Raw genomic sequence first — 26,974 nt, 5'->3', positions numbered from 1 at the left:
CGAATTAGATGTTATGATTGAAGTTGAATTTTTGCTCGTGTTCAGTTCCAATGGTATGGCGCTTGTGTGTAAGATGATTTTATAAAATTTTATATGATATTATCTAAAGACAGATTACATGTGTTTAGTGTATCGCGCGTAAAGTGGTGCGCAGAAAAAACGTACGGAAGTACAGTCATAAAACGTGGAACAAAAGGAGCGTGTAACTAGCGCGCTGAACACACTGTTAATGATTCTTAATGTAAACGTAATTTTATTAAGTTGAAAGAGAGCAAAGATGTCACGTTCAAAGTCAGAAAAAAATGGGAATGGTAACAAATGCGAATTGAGTATTTGGACACGTGCAATTACAGCAAATTCAGAATGGCCAGATAAAGTAAATATAACCTCACTTTTAACAATTCATGTTTTATGCGTCATTCTAATTGTATCCATATTTATAGTCATTATAATTATATCCATATTTATTATCATTATTTATTGTTTATACAGGAAGAATTTCTCGATGTTGTTTATTGGGCTAGACAAGCAATAGGCATTATTGTTGGTGTAGGATGGGGTCTTATACCTTTAAAAGGTTTTATAGCTCTATTATTGTAAGTAAAGCTTGTATCTATGAGAGAAGCATATTTAAATGTACTTATATTGTAATAATTTAATTATTAAATTATTTTTATTAAATTATTTTATATTTTTCAGATTTGTACTAGTCAATGCAGGCGTTATGTATCTATATTTTAACAGTTTTCAACAAATAGATGAAGAAGAATATGGCGGTATATGGGAGTTAACTAAGGAAGGATTTATGACTTCATTTGCTGGTTTTTTGGTATTACTTTGTTTCATAAGAATTAACTAAAATCATAGATATATTGATATGAATTATAAAGTGAATAATATTTATTTTTAGGTGACGTGGATTATCATATATTCAGGACTACATTTTGACTGATTTAGAAATAAAAAGTGATAACACTTGGACTGAAAATCGAATTAATTTGTAAGTGTAAAATCACTTACTATAATTGCTAATGGAAAGTGCTTTATATTCGCATATGCTTGACTTTATAAGCACTGGTCTATGTAAAAGCAAACATTTTCTATATAAAACGCTGGTATATATTAACGGCGTGTCTACGAAAGAAACGAAAGGTATCATTTTACAAAGTATGCAAAATAATATCTTCTTGCAATTTATTACCCGTAGATAATACTTGTTATACAAGAATGAATTATGTATATACAAGCCTTTTTATCGTATTAAATAACTATATTGAACTAGTTTCTTCTTGATACACTAACTTTTGCAGTTACGTCGATTGTTTGATAATAAAAAGATATTTTTATTGTTACAAAAAAGAATAGTAAAACAATTTTACAAGTAAAACTCATAGGTGCAAGTACATTTTTTGGTATTTCAAAACAAATACAAAAGAAGGAAAACAAATTTAACAAACAACTCCATTAATGATCACCCAATCATCGAATGTTTGCGTCCGCGAACTCGTACTTCTTCATATTTATTAACTATCTCCTTGCATTGAGCTTTATTCGCATAATGTTTTTGATAACTCTCATAAATCAGTGGAAAAAGAGTGGATACTTCTGAATGAGCGCTAAGCAAAGATCTTTCAAGAACGTATATATCAACTGCTTTATCTTCCACAGTCGAATCAATTTGTGCCAATCCAAAATCGATCATAACAAAATGATTTAAAGCTGTAAATATGATACATGTTAATACCAATGTTTTTTTTTTTCTACTTATTTTACATGACAACTTTCAAGACTTTACCTTCATTCTTGGTCCATGTTTCATCTGAAATATTTTTCAAAAGAACATTTGAAGTCGTCAAATCTCCATGGATTATATTCTTTGAGTGCAGTTTAGCTATAATTAATCCTAATCCTTCTCCTATAAACTTGATTATATGTTCTACGTTAACTTTATCTGATACATTTTCATCAATATAATTTTTTAAAACTATTGTATTTTCCATATGCTCCATATAGATGGTACGGCGATCCAAATTGATCAGATATAACGCAGGTGTCGGTATGCCTTTAATAAAAAAAGAAAAATAAGAAAATCAATTATTAATTGAATTCACAAATAATAGAATAATTCATCTGATCCAAAATAATGAATAATCTTTACCTGCAGATTTAGCACGAAGAATAGCCCGTGCCTCGGCTTTTAATCTATCTTTCGTTAAACGTTTATCTAAATCTGGATGTCTATAACCTTTGACGAATCTCTCTTTAACTATAGTAGATTTACCTAAGTATGTCCCTTTGTAGAGACACGCTTCGGCACCTTGCGATATCAGTTCAAAACCGTCCATGATTTTTCTTCCTCGTAACGAATACAATCCTACATATACATAAGCGTGATTAATAATCAAGCTATTCAAGAATGATTTGTTCTTAATAATAGTTAAATCTAAACCAAAGAAATGAAAATAAAATAAGAAATAAGCCGATTCATCATAAAATAAACAACTCTTATATTAAACTCTTATGTTAAAATAAATTTCTTTCTCTCTCTCTCTCTCTCTCTTCCTCTCTCTCTCTCTCTCTCTCTCTCTCTCTCTCTCTCTCTCTCTCTCTCTCTGTTTCTTTTTCTCTTTATATACCTATATATATAATATTTCTCTCTCTCCCTCTCTCTCTCTCTCTCTCTCTCTCTCTTTCTCTCTTTCTTTTTCTCTTTATATACCTATATATATAATATTTCATTTAAAGATGATCTATACTTAACAATTATAAAGTCTAAATCTAAATGAAGTCTAAAAGAAAGTTAAAATAAAATAAGAAATAAGCAAATTCATCATGAGAGAGAGAGAGAGAGAGAGAGAAGTTTATCATAGAATAAACAACTCTCTAGGATTTCTCTTTTTCTCAAGTCATTGAAGAATGATCTATTCTTAACAATGATGAAATCTAAACGAAGAAAATGTGAAAATAAAATAAGAGACATATTGCAGTTTATCATAGGAAATTCATCGTACAAAAAATATGACTCTCTAGAATCTCTCTCTTTCTATTACACAGAAACGTATCTAAGTAAGAAGAAGAGAATAGAAGAGATGCGAGAAGTCGCGCTAGCGCTAGCGAGCCGAGACGAGAACGAAACGGCGAATCGATCGTCCAGCGTCCGTGAGAGCGTCCTGCGCGCTAATCGCTATCCCGACGCTAGTATTCGCCCGTACTTTGTCGTCGTCGGTTTGTCGCTCCGTGTAACTCTCTCTCTTTCTCTCTCTCTTTTTCCTATTTTTCTCTCTCGTTCTTTCTCTTTCTTTCTTTCTGTTTCTCTCTCTCTGTCTCTTTCTCTCTCGTTCTCTCTCTCTCTCTCTCTCAGGTCTCTCTATCTCTATTTTTTTTATTCTTAAAAATTTTCATTCGATACAATTCGCCAGAAATTTTCAATCAGGATTCGTAGAATACGACTCTTATTTTATCATTTTTTGAGACCAACACCACCACCATTGCCACCGCCACCGCCACCGCCACCGCCGCAACTTGTTAGGGGAAATGAGGGACGAAGTGAAGATGGACGCGAATCGGCTCATCGCCGAAGTTTACAAGCGACCCGCGCTTTGGAACCAGAGACACATATCCTATCATAATCGAGAAGTGACCAACCGCGTTTGGATGGAAATTGCAGCGATCTTCAAGCTTCCCAGTGCGTGCATCAATCCCAAAGAGGTCTTCGTTCTTGCGTTGCTCTCTCTCTCTCTCTTTCCCTCTCTCTCAATCTCTCTCTCTCTCTTTCTCTCTCTTTCAATCTCTCTCTCTCTTTCTCTCTCTTTCAATCTCTCTCTCTCTCTCTCTCTCTCTCTCTCTCTCTCAATCTCTCTCACTCTCTACCTCTACCTCTACCTCTAGCTATCTATCTATCTCACTATCTCCTTCTCACTCACATGAATTGGGCCTACAAGCGATTTCCTCTTACCCCCACCCCACCCTCCGAAGCTGCTTCATCTCTTGCTTCTTCTCAAATGATCTAACAATCGATTTTTTTTTAATCCCCATCAATAATACACAGATCTTTCTATTGTTTCCTTTCTTTTTTCTTTTTTTTCCTTTTTTTTGTATTTTTCTTCTTTTTTTTTTAGAAATTCGTACTGTCTATTGATATTTGCGATAAAGTGAGATAAGGAAGAGAAAGGTACGAAAAGGGGTGGTGGCTCCACAGTGGCGAACTGTCGCGTACTCGCTCGTACGCATCGCGGCCGGCTTAACCTCACTTTTTTGTGTCTCTTTTACGAAATTAAAAAAGGCTCTATTTACTTTTCTTTTCCTTTTCCTTGGAGTTTTTCCTTCTATAAAAGTTGTTAGTTGATCATCATTGTTATCATCGAACACAATTTTGTTATTAATTTTCTTTCTTATTTTCTTTTTACTTTTTCTTTCCTTTTTTTTTTTTTAATATCAAATCATACACCAAAGAATAAACTTGTGAAAAAAATAGAAATTATACAAAGTAAGAGATTCTTTCTATCTTTCTCATGCAGCTCTATTTAACGACCAACAAAATTTGAAAATTTTCTCTTTAATAAAAACAAAGAAAAATTTGAATAAAATCAAGATCACCAGACATCCGCGTAGATCGCACAACTATGACGCTAAGGCTACTCGAGTTCTAAAGGCGCGAGTAGCTACAACAAAACTGCGCATGCGCAGATTACACTTAAGTCAATAACTAAGGATAGTCGAAGCTAACTATATTAGTCAAAGAAAATTTTTGCAAATATTTATTAACTTTTCCCTATTGAAATTCGAAATATTTCAAACAGAATACTTTCATCTTTAACTTTTCTTATTGTACTATATTAATATGCGCTTATACACATTCTTTTGCGCTATGTCTACGAAATAGAAAGAAAAAATGAACCTTCATTCCGTAGGATTAGAGTTCTTAAGTATTCAGGTAATAACTCAGGTACCAACGAAATTTTAATTCCAACAAATGTCATACCCATGTCTAGAACTACGACGGAAAATATGGTTAAAATTCGTTAAGCTCGTTTTCTTCCTTTTTCTTTCTTTTTTTCCGAGATAGATTTACAAATAATTTTTTTCTTTTTTTTTTCTTTTTTTTTTTCTTTTTTTTTTCTTTTTAATAATTTTTTCACGCTAAATGCAAATATGATCCTTCGATCGAAATGCATCGAAACATTTTTTCTAATTGGAATATATTTTTTCGTTTAATTCCAGAACCAGTATTAAAGGCTAAATGGAAAGGTCTACGAGATACATTTCGTGCCGAGCTCAAGAAGGATCAAGTTTATCGAAAGAGTAAATATCATCGTAACAGACCAGTATGGATTCATTTCAAGAGTCTACAATTCTTAAAAGAGCAAATGCTTCCAAGGCCACCTATTTGGGAGCGTGGAAAAGCAGGTATAGATGGAGATCATGGATTAGGAGAAAACGATTCAGAAGGAATGTTGAGTAAGAATGGTACGTCGTTGGGCAGAAGTTTGGACGACAGGGATGCACTGGCTGATCATTTGTTATCGATGAGCAGTGAAAATGGAACGTTGAAAATCGATGGTATCGATCATCGAGTTGACGTCAAACAAGAACCGGAAGAGAGCTTCGATAATTTGGAATTTCAAAATGTGACGGATAATTTAGCGGACAATGAAATGATGTTGCAAAATATATCACCTGAACAAGTGTTGATGGGTGAGAATGATAATGGTATCGGATTAACGGTTGATCCTCTTGAAGGTAATCGTTTTGACGATAATTATTATTTCCTCATGAGTCTTTTACCACACATCAGAACTCTACCTGCCGATCGAAGAATGTTACTTAGAATGCAAATGCAAGAATTGGTTTACAAGGAAGTTTATAAAAAAGGTAACGAAGATGTCGATGCCTCATGAGAGAAGGAACTCGGACAAGCGTCGCCTACGACGCCAAATTCAAAGAAAAAGACGACCGAACTTCGTGGAGAATCGAAGGGAGATTTGTCCTCACAATCTTCAAGAACGAAACCGTCTTCTTCGTCGAAAGCGGAAAAGGTCGCGTAGCGAAACGGAACGAATAGATACATACATATATATATATACATATATATACAACAGTCTTAACAGTTTTGTTCCTTTCTATGCGTGGATTTCTACCTGGAGACAATGACACTTTCCGTTTTGCTCGTAAAACCATTGAAATTGGCCGTGAAAATCGGTAGAGAGTAGAAACGAAGACGACGGTAATGAAATGGTTTATGAATTTTTTAACAAAAATTGTTTAAAATACGCGCACTTTTTTTTAATTAATTCCACTGTAAGATATCGAGTTCAATGATTTTTGAATGATTTTAATAATCATTCATTTTCTTTTCTTTTCCTTTTTTTTTTGACGTACGAAAATTCGTTTTTTTTCCAAGGAAATAGAAATAATTCGATATCGATGCTCAGCTCGAACCTTGCGTAACGGTTTTTCGAACGAGCGGATGCACAAATTTCTCTTAAACGAAAGTTCTTTGTGCCATAATTAGTACGTGTATAGTACGAGGAGCGCACGAACGGGCTTCCAATTGTTACTTTGCTTTTTTTTTTTACATTAATTTCGTCCATCGACGTATATAGATCGATATTAGTCGATATTATAGTATGTATGTAAATAGACATGATCGACAGAGAAACGATTGGTCGATTGTTAATATATCGAATGCAAGGATATCTTATGCGAGATCGTTTGCAGAAAAAGAAAATATATTGTCGAGCATGTTACTATTATTACCTCGATGACTATAAATAATTTTCAAATTCAACCGCATAAGCAACGACGATTATTATACAATGTCTCGGTATATATAGAATCGAGAATATCATCTATTCTATCATATTCCTTTTCTCACGGAATTTATGTTAGCGTTGACCCCAACGTGCGTTGGAGGTAATGAAAAAAAGATGACGACGACGACGAAGAAGAAGAAGACGAAGAGAAGGGAAAGGTAAAAGAATATCGAGCGAAAGGGAAGACAAACTAGGTCCTGGTCAATAGCGTGGGAGTTAAAATATGTATAAAAAGGGGTTCCGTAGGTTGAGAATCACTGGTACGCTCGGTACCTGCAGGTACGAACATGCAGCGTGCACCTGTGTGCCAAGATGGACGTCATGTATATACACTTGCCTGCCTCGGTAGAAGTCAGTGCGCATGCGCGACCGCTCGTGACCAGTCGCGCGACTCCGTTCTCGGTCGGCCGTTTCGCTCGCTTTCGCGCTGCGACTCACGCCGTGTTCGGTCTGTCGCTCTTCTTCTCTTCCTCAGTTTTTCCGTAGTCTCTTATTCGTACGGTTGTTTGTTTCTCCTTTCGTTCGTTCGTTCGTTCGTTTTTTTATTCGTTACATATACCTTTTACCATAGTCTCGACGACTGTTATTTCTATGCTTCAAATTTCTCTCCCTCATTCCTTTTACCTCTCCCTCTTGTCCACTTGTTATTACCGTTAGTCCAAATGAAGCATCTCCTTTTTTATTTTCTTTCCTCGCACGAACGAACGGGGACGAGTCAAACGCACAGGTGTTTATATCAATCTCTTGGCTGACAAGTCTCTACGGAATAAAAACGTATTATCATCTTATACGAAGAGCCATTTACGAAACACAACGAACATCACAACTATCTTACAACATTCGAAAATAAATCTCGTTTATATAAAATCGTGACGCGTACATCTTTCTTCTACAATTGGAATATATCTGGGAAATATATATTCTCTACCATTCACTTCATCCCTGGCTTACATCTTCTGAATCATCATTATCTTCGTCATTATTTCAAGGTGAGTCGACTCTCGCGTAACGTCTTTTGGCGAAAAAACCTGTTTCTTTTTTTTCAAGGAATTCTCCAAATCATCGGCCTTGACCTTCTTACCTATCAATGTTCTTTCTCTCTCTCTCTCTTTCTCTCTCTCTCTTTTTCTCTCTTTCTGTTTGTATAATCGCGATGCACCGAAGAAAATAATTTCGGTATATTACTATACAACTGTAATGTGATACGTATACCGAACTTTCAATCTTTTTTATTCCCGTATATATTCGAATCATTTCTTCTCTAAACGCCGTAATTTCAAAAATATATATGATGTGTATATGTATATATATATATATATATATATATATATGTGTGTCCTCTTTTGTGCTGCGTCTTTTGTTTCCGGCCGTTGTGTCGTCGCGTTTCATTGGATCTTACTGGAAAAGAAGCCGTAAGAATGTCGGGATCAAGTGAATTTCGGAGAGAAATAATTCCTGACCGTTAATATTCTTTGTAAAACTTCATTTAGTTTCTCTCATAATACTCTCCTCGGAACCCTTTTATATTTTTACCAACTGTCGACTTATTTGAAGAGCTGTTTCGGTGTAAAAAAAAAAAATAATTATAATGATTATTTTATAGCTTGTGTTCATTCCGATTAGAGGTGATTGTAAAGAACGATGTAATGTTTGTATTATTCGTATGCAATATTTTAAATGTATGTATGTATTGTATGTATGTGTATATGTATTACGAGCGTGGTACACCAGTGTTTGTTGTCATAATCACAAGTGAGAATATTTTTGCAACGATATATAAACGTCGGGATAACAAGGTAACATTTCGAAAACATTCAAACAGTTTCTCCTTTTCAAACATATTACCTATAGTTTTCTGATTCGTCGTAAGGTATACAAAAGGTAGATGCAATCTTTCACGATTGTATGTAAATAAAGTTGAAAGAACAAGTTTGATCATTCATGAAGATCTCCCTCTTGATATAAAAGAAAGGAAAAAAAAAAGAAGAAAAGTAAAAGTTACTTTGATCGTACAATTCACTGGAGACATTACACATCACGACGCTTAATATTTCTTTCAAGTTTCTCTCTTTCTCTCTCTCTCTCTCTCTCTCTCTCTCTTTCTCTCTCTTCCTATGGTAATTATTAAAAAAATATGTGTTTAAAAGCTAAATAGTATTACGTTCGATTCATTCGTTTTTGTTCTCCAATCATAATGGCTGCTACCGCTTAACTGCCGTTCTGCTTTCTCTATGATATATTCAACGTTTCATCGATAACGCGGAATCTTTTTTTAGTTGATCACTATTAACGAACGTACGGCACGTACGTTTCACGTGTAACTTCAATTATATCACATTGTCTCTTGTGGGATTCTTCTTTGTTTTTTTTTTCTTTTTTTTTTTCTTTATGAATCATGAAAGATTAAAACTAATTGAATTTGTTTAATTTTTTTTAACATGAATCAGTACTTGTGAATAATCGATATGCGAGTTAATAATGAGATATGTAAGTATTTACTTTGAAAATAATTGTTGTCGTTCAAATTTCTTTGTCTTTTCTTTTGTTTCTCTGTTTTTCTTTAGCTTTTATTCCTCCTTCATTTTTAATTATTTTATTTCTATTTAACTTATTACCCCTTCATATATATGTGTATATATATATATATATATATATGTATATATATATATGTATATATATATATGTATGTATATATAAAATTTGTCATTTCACGATAATCAGATACGTAGTACATACACCTATCTCTCACGATCGTAACTACATAACTCGGATATCAAAATGATGTTATAATTAAACGAACCGAGAAGCGTCAAACGTATTTCCTTCCTGTGGCCGCGCTTTCGAGCTCGCTCTAAATAACGTTACACTCCTGGAATTCAGCGATTCGAAACGCATTTATGCGTGTAACTTACATACACGAATAAGCCTGAAAGTTAGTTGAATTTCATCGAACAAAAAAAAAAGAGATAGATCACAACCGGTATCTTATTTTATAATTACATACATATTAGATACGAATAATAATTAAACAGAGAGATAATTCGAAATGATGTTTTTCCTTTATCAAATTAGATCTAAAATATGTAATTTTATCATCGAACGCGTTTTGAATTCCAAACGATATATCGACTTTACAAATCGAAAGAGCGATGTTCTCTACGTAAGTAAGAAAAAAAAAAAAGAAGAAGAAGAAGAAGAGATAATGACTCGTCAAGTAATGCAATTTTAATGCAACTCACGTATATTCTTTCTTACCTTTTTATTCTCCTTCGACGTCACGCGTATCTATTTTCGAATTATTCCACGATAATATATACCGGTTCATCGTAACCAACTACATACTACTACGATGAATAAATGATTCAATTCGTGCTTATGTACGCTCAATGATCAAACGTCAAGAGCACCATACGGTGATTTTTTAATTAAAAAAATTCTCGATGCATTCATTATTATCGGTGATCTATTTTTTTCTTTTTTTTTTTTTTTTTTTTTTTTTTGAAACATTTTAAAAGTACTTTAGTGGAAAATTTTAATTGCATCTAACTATTAGTGACTAAAGAGAGAGAGAGAAAGAGAGAGAGATAATATTTATAATTCAAAAAAAAAAAAATAAAGAATAGGCTGCGCTAATTTCTAGAACGTTTGGAAAATATTTTGGTGGGAAATTTGAATCGTACGTGCCCCTTAATATTCAAAAATAAAGAGATAATGTAATAAAAAAAAATATTGATGATAATTTCTGGATTTTTCGGAAATATATTTTAGCGGGAGATTTGAATTGCACGTGACTCGAGTCATCAGAGATATATAATATAAAAAAAAAAAAAAAAGAAAGAGAAAAAGAGGACATTGAAGGACATCATTCTTGTATATACCGTGACGTCACGCTTCGATCAACGACGAATCCTTGATCCGATTTCACATGATGCTTTCCAATGGTGCATTGAGTTAAGAAGGGGAGAGCATGTTGATCCGGAATAACGAGGAAAGGATCTCTGGCACGCGTTGCTCTTCTTTTCTTAATCTCTCTCTCTCTCCCTCCCCCTTCTCTCTCTTCTTCTTACACACACACACACACACACACGCGCGTGCGCTCCTTTCTTCCTTCTCTATAAAAAAGGAAACAAGACCGCATGGACAACTACTTCGACGTTCGTACTATTTAAAGAGGAAAGCTTCTGGCGAGTTTCCAGGAGTGTTCCTCTTGATCTAAGAGTTTCTGAAGTAAGTTCAAGGGATGTATTACTGAAAAAGGATCTACATACAACTCTTTTTCTAGTCAATAGATAACGGATATCGATGAAAACACATCATCGTGTAACGCCCCTTCTCGAACTGATCGGACACTCCCTTTTATGATTATCTCATCGAACGGTTCCGACTGGTACGGCTTCGTCCCGTTGCTCGGTTTAACTTCATTTGAAATCATAAGAATCTTGATATAATCCAACCATAGTTTCAATAGATATTACGTAGTTTAATTAGATATCAATAGATTTAATATCATTTCTCTTTTTCTTTTTTTCTTTTTCTTCTTCTTTATTTTTTTGTCTTTTTTTATATTTATTTATACACTTTTAATCTTAATCAAGTATCAAAATAACAGTTAATTATTAGATTTTCTATTCCGTTCTCCGGTCCATGTACTTTCAGCGACACAAGCGCTATCTATCGAAAGTTCGCGACAAAATTGCGAGTTCGACGAACTATCGAACACTACTTTTGTTTTTTTCTTTTCTCTCTCTCTCTCTCTTTCTCTCTTTGTTTCTCTCTTTCTTTCTTTCTTTTTCTCTTTCTCTCTTTCTTCCGCTGTAGAAATTTTTCCAGTAAGCTTTAAGCACGTGGGAAGTGTTTATGATATAAATGTTACACAAACACATCACATGCGCACACTCGTGTCGATGTAAATACGATTCCATCGTATATAAGGTACAAACGAAGGAGACTTCCTTCTTACTGCGTGAAATAGAAAGTGGGATCGCTTCGTGCGACTTATGTTTATATATAAATATATGTATGTATATATGTATGTATATATGTATGTATGTATGTATGTATGTATAAATGTGTAGGAAACATACATAACCATGCATATTGAAAAATCGTATATAAGAAGGGAAAAAAATAATAATTTCAAATTGATCGAACAATGCAGAATTTTATTAATAAATATCATTAAAATCAAGTAACATTTCTTGACAAGTTTGTAGATCTAATCTAAAGCATAATCTTATATTTATCGTTTCGAAAAAAAAAGAGAAGCGAAAACAAAAAATACAGAACAAGTTTATTTCCCGACTAATTAGGGTTAACACAGTTAGATTTAACATAGTTAGGTATACATGGATGATGTTTCGCAAGTAGGGAAATAAATGCGGAGGTGGACATGATGGAAGTGGAGATGGATGTGGATGTGGTATATGCAGCCCTTTATTCACCGAACAAGTTTTCGTCGTTGTCGTCGTCATCGCCGTCGCCGTTGTCGTTGTCGTCGTCGTTGTCATCTTTTTCCCTCCTGTTTCTCAGCATTTCTCAGGCCTGACTCACTGTAGCATGACTTCGGTGCGCAGTTCTCACGCTTTTCTCTGACTTACTCGTTCAAATTTTCTCACAAACTCGCTCACAAGATATATATATACTCGCTCACATACATATATACATACCTATATTTGCATCCCTCGACGAATGTAAGTGTGTAAGGAAGAATAAAAAAAGAAAAAGGGGAGAAAGAGAGAGAAAGAGAGAGAAAGGAAAGATATAGGGATAGAAAGGGATGTAGGGACGTTATGGTTGAACATGCAACTCTTTGCTTACAAACGGTTGGGTACTCATCTCAGTGGAACGCGGCTCCGCCTCTTGCTACAGTCAGAAGTTAATTTTACCTGCGTGATTTTATTCGTGAACTTGACAGGCCAGTTGGATCTGAAAAAGCACGAGTTAACGACACTGGTTTTGAGAGAAGGAGAAAGGGAGATCAGTCTCTCTCTTGACTCTTGCTCTCTCTCTCTCTCTCTCTCTCTCTCTTTCTCTTTCTCTCTATCTCTATCTCTATCTCTAGAATGTCTTCGGTCTGACTCATGCCTTTCTTCCATCGCTGGAGAACTCCTACTATATCTTCTGTCCCTCTCTCTCTCTCTCTCTCTCTCTCTCTCTCTCTCTCTCTCTCTCTCTCTCTCTATTTCTGTCTCTCTCTGTTTCACCTTTCGTCCTTTAACAACTCTATTCTCTCGAATAGTTATTTAGTTACATGGATAAAGTTGTAGAAGCAAGTCGTCGTCGTATACCATGATGTGTCCTGTCTCTTCCTAAAAAGGTGGAGAATATCGTGATCGGATAAACGAAGGATGGTAAGCTCCCGTTCTTCGTCAACGGCTATTGACGATAAGAACGAAGAGAACGAGGAAAAGAAAAGGAGAGAAAAAGAAGAGGAAGAAGAAGAGGAGGAAGGTGTAAACGGTGGTAACAACAGAGATCATCCGTCGTTGCTGTCTACCGTAGAGGTATTAGATATTGTTGGCGAAGCAACAAGCAGCGCCATCTCGCCGAGAAAGAAACAAAACTTTAAGAGCGTGGACAAGGACGAGGGGAAGGGGAAGGGGGGAAGGAGGACGAACGCTGCCATCGCCGACGACGACGACGACGACGACGACGCCGCCGCCACCACCGCCGCCGCCGAATGGGGCCGACGGAGCAACAGCGGGCCACCTCCCTCGCTCTCAATGTCGTTAGACCTGCAGAATCATCCGATCGGTAGCGCAAGTCCGCAAAACGACTCTGGAGATTATTCGAATATCGGTAGCGGCGGCACCGGCGGTGGTGATGGTGATGGTGGTGCCGGTAATGGTCCAGGTCCAGTTTCAGACCCAGATCCACTTATTATAACCGAAACTAACAACAACAATAACAACAACAACAACAACAACGCTCTTTCCTCTTGCAATATAAAACTTATTGGTAATAATCGAGAAGAAGAGGAGAGTTACGAGGGCTTTGGCTTTGGCTCCGACTTCGGTTCCAGTTCTGGTTTCGGTTCCGTCGAAGTTGACGCCGACGTTGAACCCGAAGACAGCCGAGACGACGCCGACTCACCTGGTGGCAGTAGTTCGGCACCCTCTCCTACTGGTAGCAATCCTTTCAGCAGGTAAATTGATCTTATATTTTTTCTTTCTTATTAAAAAAATCTTTTAGGATTTCTCTCTCTCTCTCTCTAATATTCTTTCTGTCTTTTTCTTTTCCTATTTTTCTTTCTTTTTATCTATTCATCCATCTTGCGATCGTTTTAAATTCTCGCGCCTTGGGTCACGCGGTACCGCATCGTGGCCATTTCAGAGCCAATCAAAAAACACCGTTCGCCAGGACGACGGACGTCATCGTCGTCGTCGTCGTCGTGTCGTTGTCGTTGCCGTTGTCGTCGTCGTCATATCGCTCGAGTGCAACGTGCTGTTCGTACTGGAGAACTTATCGATTCGTCCGAAAGGTGAAATTCATCGTTCGAACATTGCCGCAGTGTGGTAAAACGGAAACCGCGATTTCTACCTCCCCTCCTTCTCCCTACTCCTTTAATCGGTGCCCCCTTTTCTTATCCTTTCTCATTTATTCCTTGTTCTTAGTTTTTTTTTTCTTTTTTCTTTTTCCTTTTTTCTTCTCTATTTTCCCGCAACTTTTTTTTTGTATCCTTTCCATTGGAATTTATTCTTTCTTATTTCCCGTTACGCTGTTTCGGTTCGGTTCTCCATAGTTGGTTAAAAGGAACGTGCATAAATATGTCCGTATTGACGATAAAAGTATACGATTAATTTTCTGACTGACAAAGGTCGTGTCAGAACTATTGTTTACGTTACACTCGTGCACGCTTGGAACGTTGTTAATTACCTTCATGCTACGATGAATCCTAAAGAAGCTTTCCTTCAGATGATGATAATAATAGTACTTTCTTTATACAATTCTTTTCTTTCTTTTTTTTTTACACTCACCAAGGGATTGTTTCCCGATGATTATTAAGAATTCGGTTGTATTCAGTAAAAAAAAACTGATCTTCGTTCTCACGATCGTATGTGTGTGAGCATATATAAACACACACATTCCTACATACATATATATATATATATATATATATATATATATATATATATATATATATATATACGTAACTATCATTTCTAACGTTTCAAACTGTATCGAAAGTTTCGCACGAGAAGAGAAAACAAAGTTAATGCCATTATTATTCCGACTACTTCCTCGAGTTATTAATCTAATTTATCGTATTCTACGGGAAGCTTAATAACATTCAATCCCCTTATCCCCACTTTCCTTCCCCATTTACTTTAGAGAAAGAAATAGAGATTATCACAGTAATATAAGTTAAATGCATTTACGTCGAAGATGATTATGTTCTTTTTATTTCTCTTTTGTTTTTTATTTACATCACGTTCGGATAAATTGTTTTTTTTCTTTTGCTACGTTATTTTCAAAAAAGGAAAAAAGAGAACTTTTCTGTTATACACACAAACACACACGCGCGTTTTTTTTTTTTTTTTTTTTTTTAGAGGTATAAATTTTAGGATAAATGGTATTATCTTTCTTCTTTTTCTTTTTTCGTAACTTCTCATTCGACAAAATTGAATCATTAAGCAGATATGATCATTCGAGCATGAAATTACTTTGAGGTTAAGCGTGACTACTGATAATTAATATTATGATTACACAGATGTTTAGAAGAGAAGATAATTTAATGATCTCGTTAGGTTTAATACAATCAATTTTGGTTGATATGTAGTGATCGTAGGAATAATAATAGAAATGTATGTTGTTAATTAATTTAAATTATACGCATCGATAGAGAGGAATTTATAGAAATTATTTGTATGGTTTATAAATTTTACTTTGAAATTTTTTTATTATAATAATTATTTAATCCGATCGAACTCTACGAAATTTTCACTTTCTCCCAATATCATACATTAGATTGAGATTTAAAACAATTTATTCCTTTATTCATATATTTTATCGAACCTTCATTTTATGCGTATAGTAACTTTCGATTTATTTATTTCACGTAGAAAGTAATCTTTTGCTCTGTATTTATAATAAGAATATTGAATATAACTGATCGTACTTAATAAATTTATATATAATTCATGTAAATATAATTATTATGTAAACAATTTATTGAAAAATAAATTTACAAATATAAACTTAAATAAACGAAATTATATATATATATATATATATATATATATATATATATATATATATTGTATATAAATTTATATATAATATACATAATAGTACATAATAATATATTTATAGACAGATAGTATAATAGTAGTATACTATTCATATAGTAGTATATAAATATGTAAATATAATATTTCTTTTTTATATAAATTTACATTATTAATATTATAAATTTATTATGTATGATATCAATTAATTATTATTTACTTATAATAACTTTATATAATCAATTATATTGAATCTCAAATAAGTTTTGATCTTTTTTACAGAAATCCGAGAAGTCCGAATTCGACCATAGGAAGGCATTCCTGGCTTCGAACGTCCCTCAGACGAACACCCCCATGGTAATATATACATATATATGCATATACGTACATAAATATATATATATATAAATAGATATATTAAAAGAAAAATAAATCGAGAAAGAAAAAGAAAAATATTATCTTGCATATCATAAACGAGTATTTGCAATTTTGCTGCGGGAACTTCCGTCGATATAACGATGGCGAAACAAAGACGTGTGAAAAGATGGCGTGCGAAAGAGATCGTATGTGTAAATATGTCTTTCTCTCTCTCCCTCTTCTCTCTTTTTTCTCTCTCTCTCTCTCTGTACATTATCGGAACAGCGAAAGATAAGAAACTGAATTTCAAATTTTTCCAAGCCACAATGACCTTTGTTTATCCTTTTTATATGTAACTATAAGAAACGCTTTTCAATGGTAATATTTAATTTCGAATATTTAATTCGTTTCGAATATTTAATTTTATTCTCTTGCATACCATTCATACACGTATACGATCCATGCACTTGAACCGTGACAGAGAAAACAAGAGGGGGAGAGGGACAGAAAGAGAGAAAGAGAAAGATGAGAGATGAGAACTTGGCTCATAGTCAACATCCGATAAATCGGTAGATAGTCGACCTCGGTAAAAATATTCTTAGCTATTAGCAGCTCGATTACGATGGTACGCTATAACGGTCGATAAGAATCAATTGGTTGCTTTTAAACGTTGATAAAAGATCTTTCTTTCTTTTCCAGTTCCGGGAGAAAACGGATCAGTTCAAATGCATTAGCGAGGTAAGAATCATATATTCTCTAAATGATAACTAATATAATATATACAAAATAAATTAATCGAAGTAGGTACCTTACATTTTAAATAATGAACAATATCTAAATGTGATATAAAAAATGTCGAAAAAAGAAAGTATAACTAGTATTCTAAACGATTAATGATTTTGAAATATATATATATATATATATATATATATATATATATATATATATATATATAGATATATAAAGGAAAAGAAATGAAAAAAGAAAAAAAAATATATAAAAACACATTCTAAAAAAGTTTTCATTATTAATCATCATTAATCAATTATGTTGTTATAATAATGATCATTAATTATTTTCGTATATAAAAGAACAAAATATGTTTATATAACAAAAAAAGATATGCTCTTGTATACGGACGATTTTAAACAAACTGACGTCATGATATGATAATAGATGATGGCGTCATTCGGAGATGAAAAAAAAGAAATCGGTAACAGGGATCTTTTCTCAAAGATCTTCAACGCCAACTCCGTTTCGTGACGCTTCGAGAAATTTGATCCTTTCACAGAATTCTAAATTGAAAGAGAACTTTCTACTATATAGACGTTTTATATATTTAAATTGTACGTATATATAATGAATGTATATATTCGAATAGTAAAAAGATTTTATTTCAATATTGCTTATCTCGTATATTTTAACAATAAGATATATAAAATAATTAAATAATATAAACATAATAAAAAAATAAAAATGAGAGAAAATAAAATAACGTTAACAAATTTAATTAAAATTTTCTGTACTTTTACTTCTAAGTATTTACCATATTTAATTTTCTATTTATAAGTATTCACTATAATTAATTTTCTATTTATAAGGATTCATTTTTAATTTATCTGCTATACCTACTTATATTTCAATTATGACCAAATTTGAGTTGAGACCAGGCGAAAAACCATAGCAGTATTTATGCCATTTGATATTTAAAAAAGTAAAAAAGAAAGAAAGAAAAAAATAATATTTATAATTTCTCTAGGGTTAAACACAAAAAATTAGAAATCGATCAATTTTATAAATCTAGTATTAAAACGACGATGTATGATATATAAAAAAATATTTGCTAAAATATCTGTGTACATCAATTTTTCTTATTTATTCTTTTTTATTTTTTATTTTTATTATAGTCAACTCTATCGCAGCGGTAGCTTCAATAGTTCGGGAAGAGGCTCGAACTGCGACAATACGGACGATATGTACAGCGATGTGTCTCTTGAGGAAGACTTTATCGATCTCAATCATAGGGTAAGTGTTTCTATTCGCATGTTATTATATTCGCGTACATACATTTATATGGTGTGTTAAAAAAGATTTACAAAAATTCTACGTAATGGCAATCGAAGATTAATTTTATATTGAACATGAAATACAATTCTGCAACGTGAGTATAAAAAATAATAGCTTGCGGTATATAACTACATATAACATAATTCATTATATAAGTATATGTGTTCAAAACAGTGTACTCAGAGAAATACAATGTCGAGTGTAGATGTATTATCAAAAGCAATTCGTCGTCGTTGTCATTTCTTTTGAATATTATCCATCTACTTCGAATGTCTTCCAATAGAATGACGGGTCTCATTATTGAATATTACATTGAACCAATCAATAATTTGATATATGGACTCTGAATTAGATTCGAACGGGACGGTTTAGAGAAAGATTGTATTGGATTGATCAATAAGTAATGCGTTGGAATTTTCAATAATTTAATTAAATTATTTTCAATAATTTAATTAATTTAATTTAATAAATAACATACTGTAATATTTTATATTAACGATGTACAATATTTTATATCTGAATAAATAATAATAGTATTTTTTTATATAAAGAAGATTAAATAAATGCTATAATATGTCTTCATTGAAAATTTTTAGTATTTTGTATCTGAATAAAGAAAGCATATCTAAATAAAAATAAATTTTGTATCCAGTATTTTTTTTACTAAAAATTCTGACATTACTTGTAGTATCAATATTTGAACGTCAGAATGTAATCAAATGAAACTTCAAAGATCTCAGTTAACCTTCTAAATTTAGGTGTTTTTTTTGACATTTGATTTAATAATATTAATAACAACAATAATAATGTTTTCGTTTTAATCAATAATTTGATATATACTGATTAGAAAGAAAGAAAGGGGAGTAAGGATAATTTTTTATTTTTATTATATACATAATATAAAATGTGCGAATAAAAAAATGATATATACCGATTAGAAAGAAAAAGAGGAGAATGGTAAAAAGATTTTTTATTCTTTATACATAATACACAATGTGTGAATAATAATGATATATACTGATTAGAAAGAAAGAGACGAAAAAAAAAAAAAAATTATTTATTTATTATTCACATTATACAATGAAAACGTTATATACTACTGATTAGAAGGTAAGTCCGGGAGAGAAAAAGAACTTTATACGCATTATACTGTGTGTATATGCATGTGCGAATAAAATCAGTATACATACAGTGATTAGAAAAAAAGAAAAGAAAAGAGAAAAGAAAAATTTGAAATCATTCATCTATCTGATGTGTCCCACAAAACAATCTTGTGACTCCCCGTCTTGTCCATCTCACTCTACTCGTCAATCCGATCGGATTAAATTACCATCATCGCACGATTCTGGTCCTTCTTATGGTTATTATCCACAACCTTATCCTCGTTATATTCAATACGAACCATACGGAATTCATCGTCATCCGATCCCAAGTTATCCATCTTCCTGCTATAATGGCCATGAAAATCTCGATGAAGTATATTCTGAAAGCAAAGGCAAACTATCAGGAAAATCTTGGTACTTAATCATTATCCTTATAGTGATTATCCTTGTACTCGGATTTGCTCTTTATCGTACACTTTCGAGAACAAATCAAAGATTTCGAAACATTAGACAGACTGATCTTATACCTCCGATACAGGTAAAATCGTTAGTTTAATGTGTGTTAAACCTTTGCACTATACTTATTTATGTCTTGTTTGGTATTTGTTAAATTTGATATAGTGAATAGATTTTAAATTATCTAAAAATATAACGAGCAAATATAGTGAGATATCGAAAATATTAATATCTTTTTAGTTATATTCTGATTTGATGCTTTTTGATATCTCATTATATAGAAAAAAAATATTTTTTTTTTTGTAATATTCTAATTTGATATTTTTTGATCTTGCTATATATAACAAAAAAATATATATATAATATATTTTTTTAATAATATTCTGACAATATCTCTACAATATATATATAACCGTATATTTTCTAAACGAATTTTCAATAAAATTATTTTCTTCTAATTTATTTTACGAATTAAATACGATTAAATAAATTTATTAATTTCATATAGACAGTGAGGAAAAAGAAAGACTCTATACAAAATTGTCCAACCGAATTTGTCCGGTGTGCTGGCATGATATCAGAACTTAGGAAAGAATGCAGTATGCCGTGTAAACAATGTAGAAAATTCCCTATAAAAATATCCTCTCCAAAAATCTTCAAACCAATCGATATTACGTCAAACGAGTTCGACGAGGATGAGGAAACTTTGAATATAGGAATGATCGATATTCCCCGTTCAAAAATTAACATAGCTACTGATACACCGAGTCTCAATGCAACCAATACCGAATGATCATAAAAGAATCAACGATAAAATAAATATATTCTGCGATAAGACATAAAAAAGCAAATGCCGTAAATGAAAGTAAGAAATAATGACACGTCATTTAACAGCATTGATCATTTATTTCAAATAAATCAAACGTATTTATGATTGGTTTGTATGAAAAGTGAAAGTACGTATAGTATACGCATATATATGTTATCTAGATAATTCGTATTTCGATTGTTCAATAAATTTAATTTCTCTTTTGTTTATTGAATAAATATCATTAAAAAATTTTCTCGAGATATCTTCGATAAGTTCGGTTTAAAAATTCGTCAAAATTAATTCGTAAAAATGTGTTACCAATAATAAAAAATTTCAAAATTAAACTTCTTCGATCTGTTGATAAATCTGATAAGCGGCTTTGCGACAAGCGAAACTAGAACGAGGAATGGCCTGTGTTAAAACGTCATGCAATGGTTTCGTTGGTTGGGTTGGATGGTCCTTCGTGAGTTTCGTGTTGGTCGTAGCAGCATTAAGTTATTTGGGATATACAACTTACAAACAGTGGAGTAGTAGACAGGGATGAAGGATTAATATCTACGAAAACAAAAGGTACATTTTGTACATAGTAATAATAATAACAATAATATAATATTAATCAATAGTCCGCATTTAAAGTTATTAAATAAATGATTGAAAATTTTCTAATGATTAATCAAGAAGCATCGTCATTTGAATAACTATTTTAAAAAGGTACACTTTGTACCTTGTATCATAATAATAACAATAATAATAATGATAAGAATAATATTAATCAATAGTTTATATATAAAGTTATTAAATAATTGATTAAAAATTTTCTAATGATTAATCAAGAAGCATCGTCATTTGAATGACTATTTTAAAAAGGTACACTTTGTACCTTGTATAAAAATAATAATAATAATAATAATAATAACAATAACAATAATATTAATCGATAGTTCATATATAAAGTTATTAAATAATTGATTAAAAATTTTTTAATAATTAATCAAGAAATATTGTCATTTCAATGCTTATTTTAAAAAAGTACATTTCGTACCTGCTATAATAATAATAATAATAATAACAATAATATCGATCGATAGTCCGCATTTAAGGTCGGCAATATGGCGACCGGAGTTTTATTCCTTGCTTCTTCGCGCTAATATAATCTCTCACGTGCACCATAAGACACGCATAAAATCGACAGGAAATATTGAAGAGGACGTTCTCTCCATTTTCGCATAAGGCAAGTCCGAGTATGTGACCTCGAAACACTTGTGTAGACCCACGTTAACTTCCTAATCCGCCCATCCCTTGTCCCAAGAATTCACCCACGCATAAAAGAGATAGTTATAGTTATATACCATTCATGGAAACATGTATACGAATAGGAAGAACGTTAAAAGAAAAGTAAGAGAAAGAGAATATATTTAAAAAAAGAAACGTAGAGAGAAGAGAATACGAAAGTTGACGTAAAAAGAGAGAGGAGGGGGAGAAAGAGAGAGAGGAGGAGAGAGAGAGAGAGAGAGAGAAGACAAAAAAACAAATTTGAAAAGGATAGCACGTAGAACGTTAGATATTCTCCTTCTCTTTATTTTCTTCGAGTAGGATGTATTTACTCGCGCGCATCGAATTTATAAGGGGTGGGCGTTAAACTGTATTCGATGTAACACAACACAATGCAACACATACACAACACGTATATAACATATACATGCCTCTTACGTGACATATGTACACGTGTTAAACGTAAATACACATGCCACACATACGCACACATATATTCATTCTCTCGAAGTTATCCGAGAGGTAGTGTGGAAAGCAACAGAGAGCACAAATAGCATCGTTCGCTATCGTTCGGTTACTCCCGGCGAGCGATCGAGAGTTGAGAACGCGCGACACGAGGAAGACGAATGTATTTGAAGTGCGCAGCAAATGAGAACGTAAAGTGTGCGTTAAATTTCCTATCCTTCATTTCGTCTATTGTACCAATTTCTTTTATTATTATTCCGTCGAATAATCAAAGGATATCAAAGGAAAAGAAGAGTGTGCGCAGCGACATTTGTTGTTGTTGAGGTTATGTTCGTGGTCGCGTGAGTGGGAGCGAGATAGACGATGCTTTATTGTCATCGTCGTTTTATGGCGCGTAATACGCGCCTCGTCTCCGTCGTCGTCGTCGTTGTCGACGTCCAGAAGACGGTGGATGATAGAGCATCGAGAATAAAGATGACGTCGATGACGTGACTCGATTTGAAAGAGAAAGAGAGAGAGAGAGAGAGAGAGAGAGAGAGAGAGAGAGAGAGAGAGGAAAGATAGAGAAAGAGATAGACAGACAAATTAAAAAATAGAAAGAGAAAAAAAGAGAGAGAGATGGAATCGCGACGACCGAACGACGATGACGACGATGATCGAGACGATGATCTAACGTCGGACTCGATCGATCGAGATGATCGAAGTGCTACCACTTCCGGGGAGGGACCACCCTCTGGACCAGGTGCTGGTCTAGAGTACGACCTCTGGGAGGGACAATTTCAGTTTGTCGGCCAGGTACCCCGTGTCGCAAGGACGCCAAGACGACATGTTCCTTCGCTTACAGGACAAGTAAGCTTTATCATACCATCCCTCATGACATTTCTTTTATTATTCTTAATTTTTTCTTTTCTTTGTTTACTTTTTCTTTTCTTTTTTATACTTTTCTTTTTTATTTTTTCTTAAATATTTTAATTATTCTACCAATCGTTTTTCTTCCTATAAGTTTTCCAATACATGCTACTTAGGTATCATGTTCCAACTTTTCTTGGTACGATACGAAATAGAATGATTTTTTGGTATATTGCCAACGTCAGTACAGTTCAAACGAAATATTTACTTGATCGGATTTTTTTTTCTTTTTTTTTTTTTTTTTTCTTTTGCATTCTTTGGTTTAATCATTTAAAGAAGCCTATACTATATCAGAGAATATTAGTGGTTTTGTTCTTTTTTTCTATTTTTTTTTTTTTCTTTTTTTTTTCCTATTACATCTCAAAGCTTTCGATAATAGGATAATTGTGTTAAGTCGGCTTCTATTATCTGTTTTTGTTTAAACTACGAGGTTTACTATAGACACATGTTATAGATATCTTTATATATAAAAGGATATGTTATGTGTATATACATCATCGACAGAACGATCTATCCACGTGTTGAACGTCTATCTAAATCAAAGTTGTAACACGTGTCAGAAAGACGTTCTTTGAAATGTTATTCATTCCTCTTTTTTTTTTTTTTTTTTTTTTTTTTTTAATATGGCGCCAAAATTATTTTCTTATTGCGAAGTATTTTTAGAATATACACGTTCGTAGAAACGTGTTGCAAAAATGCCAATTCGTAGGAAATGCGTTTCTAGCTGTTTTAATAGCTATTGATAAGAATAGCAAACGAGAAATCTACGGATGTCCACATTTGATATTCTAACCGCATGAGTCTTACTATCGAGAATGCACAAGTGCAACGCCTTACAGTGGAATGTCTTTTATACGTATTGAATATTTTATTCGAAAGAAAGGATTTCCGTTCTCTTAATTTTTATATAAGAGAAATTATACGAATAAATCATTTTTTGAGATATATGTATGTTTAATATCTAATTTTTATTTATTTATTTATTTATTTTAATAAACATTCTAAAGATGACCTTGTATTATAGGTCCAAATGATTCAAGAGCAAATGCACGCATTGGCCGATACACAATCGGTCGGTGAGGAAAGATACGCTAGAGTTAAACAAGAAAATGCTACTTTACAAGCAAGAATATTGATGTTAGAAGAAGCTGCGAAAGATGCCGAAACTAGAGCTGAAGAACGATTACAGGTACATTCGATATGACCTTTGGTTTGTTTTTTCATTTTTTTCGTTTATTTAATTTTCATAAACACAAAAGGTGTTTATTTTTTAATATATATCTTAGGCAGAACAAAGAAGGCACAGAGAATTGGCCAGTCGTTTGGAAAGAGAAAAACAGTTACAATTAGAAAATTATGCAATTAAATTACAAGCAATTGAATTAGAAAGTTCTAGTTTGAGGGATGAAATAGGAAGATTAAGAGAGCAACTAGAAAGAGTTAAAAACGACAAGGCCTCCCTTGAAATAGAACTCAAAGATTCTCAAAGCGAAGCAAATACTGCCAGAGAAAACGAAAAACAAGCAGTGGCTAGAGCTAATGAAGCTCATCATATGCTTCAAGTGGCGAAGGAGGAATTAATAATTAGAGCTGATAATCAACAGAGACTTGAAGAACTTGAACAACAAGTTATTCATCTTCAAGCACGTAATAAAAGTATGTTGCTTTTCCTAAATTATTATTTTGTATATATTGAGACGTTATATATATAATATATATTATATTAATATATATTATAACAACAATAGGTTTAGAAGAGACACGAGACGAGTTGCAAGCTGCTGCTGCTGTACAAGCAGGTCGAGAACTTTTAATGTTAAATCCTTGTAGTAATGGTACTGAAAAAGGACCTAGTCTAGCAGCCGAATTATTGGCTGGTATGAGTCAAGATCAGGTATGTTTCATTATCTGATTTGTTATTTTCTAAACTATACTGTAAATAATGGTTTACAAATTATGTTATTGTAGATGGATGGTCATGCAATTGAAGAATATGAACCACCATATAGTATTTCGGAAGTATGTATAAACAATTTAATTCTTCTATTTCATTATGTATATATATATTTCCTAAGCAAACTATTATATATTTTAGCTGAAACAGGCTTTGAAAGAACAACAGGAAGTCAACGCGCAATTAAGAGCATATATCGATGGGATTTTATTAAATATTGTTGAAAATTATCCACAACTGCTTGAGGTGAAACAAGCACACTAATTGTGGAACATTTATAAACAATTAGAAAATTTTGAAATGATCTTTGAAAATAGAAGGCATTGTACATTAAATTTCTTTACTGAAATTACTGTTTATACATTTATATAAATTATTCTACTATAGTTGTATACATATATGTACAAGGTGACTCAAGTTTTTCAAATTAAAATTTGAGTAACTTATTCTGCGAGTTGTTCACAGAATATTTTGTTATAATTTGGTCAAGAGAAAAAACATGAAAAACATGTGATATCCTGTACATGTATACACACATAAAAATAATTCGGGAAAATAGTTTCCGTCCATATAAATTTAAAACTCTGTAATCTCTATGTGATGTGTGAAATTGGAATTTCGGACTGTCATCTTTGTCATTTGTATTATTTATTTTATTATATAATGGCAGGATGAGAGTAAATAGGTTGAAAGTGTGGCATTATTATTGCCAATTGTTTCAAATAATGAATGCGTATATTATATTAAGAAAGTACACAAAAGGCCTTCATATATATTATTATTATTAATATTATTATTATCTCAAATTGAAAAGTTTTATGACATCGTAATCGACGAACTATCATCAAAGAAAAGATGTAATTATTCGTTATTGCACCTTTTTTCTTATCATTTTGGAAAGAACAATTAAATTTGATAGTCAAGTATTTAATAATAATTCAATATGTGATAATGTACAGATGAATCCGATGTATCGATAATTTACAAAAATATCTTTTCATTTCATAGATTTCATGATGATACGTCGTAATGATAAAATGGTAAAGACCATTTTATCTAGGAGAAAGAAATACTATTTTCGGCTTGTAATTGATTGTGTGAATCGAATTTAATTTTTAAATAAATATCATTCGCGAGTTACCTATATAGACTTGACAAAGAGGTGATGTATGACTGCGTTATGTATCACGGCATCTGTGATACAAGAAATAGTACCTATTAAATTAATATTTAGTATTTTCACCTATAGAGTATTTTAGGTCTTTATACTGAAAGCTATTAAAGTTGCGAATAAATCGTTATATTTTGACGTCTCTAGTTATTGTCATTAACGCCATTTATAACATTATCCTATATGAAGTTAGTTATTTTATGTTAATCACAGGCGGCGTGTCCATAGAAATCTTTTTTGAGAGGAACTTTGACACAAAGTTATATATTTTAAATAATTATATTGACTTTTATCGATATTTTAATTTAATAATAAATAATGATTTTATTCAACGTCAAGCTCCTCGTGTATATATATATATATATATATA

General features: G+C 32.5%; 5 protein-coding genes across 12 annotated transcripts; 4 read left to right on the top strand and 1 right to left on the bottom strand.

The window, feature by feature from the left end:
• Window positions 1-17: 17 nt before the first annotated feature.
• Window positions 18-1,278, top strand: LOC124427664 (respirasome Complex Assembly Factor 1). The gene is made up of 4 exons (XM_046970873.1): window positions 18-376; window positions 493-596; window positions 700-829; window positions 911-1,278. Exons 1-4 carry the CDS (start codon window positions 278-280, stop codon window positions 950-952), a joined length of 375 nt encoding a protein of 124 aa, XP_046826829.1. The 5' UTR covers window positions 18-277; the 3' UTR covers window positions 953-1,278.
• Window positions 1,181-13,028, bottom strand: LOC124427663 (EKC/KEOPS complex subunit TP53RK). 5 transcript variants are annotated; one of them, XM_046970871.1, is made up of 4 exons: window positions 10,691-13,028; window positions 2,159-2,374; window positions 1,796-2,062; window positions 1,181-1,719 (listed from the first exon to the last, which is right to left on the bottom strand). In XM_046970871.1, the coding sequence occupies exons 2-4, from the start codon at window positions 2,343-2,345 to the stop codon at window positions 1,472-1,474; spliced, it is 702 nt and encodes a 233-aa protein (XP_046826827.1). In that variant the 5' UTR covers window positions 2,346-2,374; window positions 10,691-13,028; the 3' UTR covers window positions 1,181-1,471. The 5 variants fall into 5 exon arrangements, with proteins under 5 accessions (XP_046826827.1, XP_046826824.1, XP_046826826.1 ...); XM_046970868.1 differs by lacking the exon at window positions 10,691-13,028 and adding an exon at window positions 4,294-5,166; XM_046970870.1 differs by lacking the exon at window positions 10,691-13,028 and adding an exon at window positions 3,924-4,284.
• LOC124427662 lies at window positions 3,219-8,741 on the top strand. The gene is made up of 2 exons (XM_046970867.1): window positions 3,219-3,685; window positions 5,221-8,741. The coding sequence occupies exons 1-2, from the start codon at window positions 3,535-3,537 to the stop codon at window positions 5,895-5,897; spliced, it is 828 nt and encodes a 275-aa protein (XP_046826823.1). The 5' UTR covers window positions 3,219-3,534; the 3' UTR covers window positions 5,898-8,741.
• Window positions 5,925-26,742, top strand: LOC124427661 (rab11 family-interacting protein 4A). Of its 4 annotated transcripts, none has more exons than XM_046970863.1 (10): window positions 5,925-7,801; window positions 13,129-13,956; window positions 16,322-16,396; window positions 17,096-17,134; window positions 18,304-18,421; window positions 24,504-24,668; window positions 24,766-25,135; window positions 25,228-25,373; window positions 25,448-25,498; window positions 25,575-26,742. In XM_046970863.1, exons 2-10 carry the CDS (start codon window positions 13,160-13,162, stop codon window positions 25,695-25,697), a joined length of 1,884 nt encoding a protein of 627 aa, XP_046826819.1. In that variant the 5' UTR covers window positions 5,925-7,801; window positions 13,129-13,159; the 3' UTR covers window positions 25,698-26,742. The 4 variants fall into 4 exon arrangements, with proteins under 4 accessions (XP_046826819.1, XP_046826820.1, XP_046826818.1 ...); XM_046970864.1 differs by having other exon boundaries at window positions 13,079-13,956; XM_046970862.1 differs by having other exon boundaries at window positions 13,073-13,956.
• On the top strand, window positions 22,071-24,426 carry LOC124427666. Its single transcript, XM_046970874.1, has 2 exons — window positions 22,071-23,419; window positions 24,143-24,426. The coding sequence occupies exons 1-2, from the start codon at window positions 23,189-23,191 to the stop codon at window positions 24,269-24,271; spliced, it is 360 nt and encodes a 119-aa protein (XP_046826830.1). The 5' UTR covers window positions 22,071-23,188; the 3' UTR covers window positions 24,272-24,426.
• Window positions 26,743-26,974: the final 232 nt, after the last annotated feature.

Source organism: Vespa crabro, chromosome 10, assembly GCF_910589235.1.
Source record: "Vespa crabro chromosome 10, iyVesCrab1.2, whole genome shotgun sequence".
NCBI lineage: Eukaryota > Metazoa > Arthropoda > Insecta > Hymenoptera > Vespidae > Vespa > Vespa crabro.
Note: the sequence above shows the minus strand (reverse complement) of the source record. Positions and strands in the feature narration are given on the sequence as shown.

Bases quoted from the DNA above. Each gene is read 5' to 3' on its own strand.
- LOC124427662 (XM_046970867.1), top strand. From the start codon at position 3,535: ATGAGGGACGAAGTGAAGATGGACGCGAATCGGCTCATCGCCGAAGTT. The intron at 3,686-5,220 runs GTGCGTGCATCA...GTTTAATTCCAG, and splicing joins AGCGATCTTCAAGCTTCCCA to AACCAGTATTAAAGGCTAAA.
- LOC124427664 (XM_046970873.1), top strand. From the start codon at position 278: ATGTCACGTTCAAAGTCAGAAAAAAATGGGAATGGTAACAAATGCGAA. The intron at 377-492 runs GTAAATATAACC...TTGTTTATACAG, and splicing joins ATTCAGAATGGCCAGATAAA to GAAGAATTTCTCGATGTTGT. The intron at 597-699 runs GTAAGTAAAGCT...TATATTTTTCAG, and splicing joins GGTTTTATAGCTCTATTATT to ATTTGTACTAGTCAATGCAG.
- LOC124427666 (XM_046970874.1), top strand. From the start codon at position 23,189: ATGGAATCGCGACGACCGAACGACGATGACGACGATGATCGAGACGAT. The intron at 23,420-24,142 runs GTAAGCTTTATC...AAGTATTTTTAG, and splicing joins TTCCTTCGCTTACAGGACAA to AATATACACGTTCGTAGAAA.
- LOC124427663 (XM_046970871.1), bottom strand. From the start codon at position 2,345: ATGGACGGTTTTGAACTGATATCGCAAGGTGCCGAAGCGTGTCTCTAC. The intron at 2,063-2,158 runs GTAAAGATTATT...TTTTTATTAAAG, and splicing joins TCTTCGTGCTAAATCTGCAG to GCATACCGACACCTGCGTTA. The intron at 1,720-1,795 runs GTAAAGTCTTGA...TCATATTTACAG, and splicing joins AACATGGACCAAGAATGAAG to CTTTAAATCATTTTGTTATG.
- LOC124427661 (XM_046970863.1), top strand. From the start codon at position 13,160: ATGGTAAGCTCCCGTTCTTCGTCAACGGCTATTGACGATAAGAACGAA. The intron at 16,397-17,095 runs GTAATATATACA...TTTCTTTTCCAG, and splicing joins CTCAGACGAACACCCCCATG to TTCCGGGAGAAAACGGATCA. The intron at 17,135-18,303 runs GTAAGAATCATA...TTTTTATTATAG, and splicing joins AGTTCAAATGCATTAGCGAG to TCAACTCTATCGCAGCGGTA.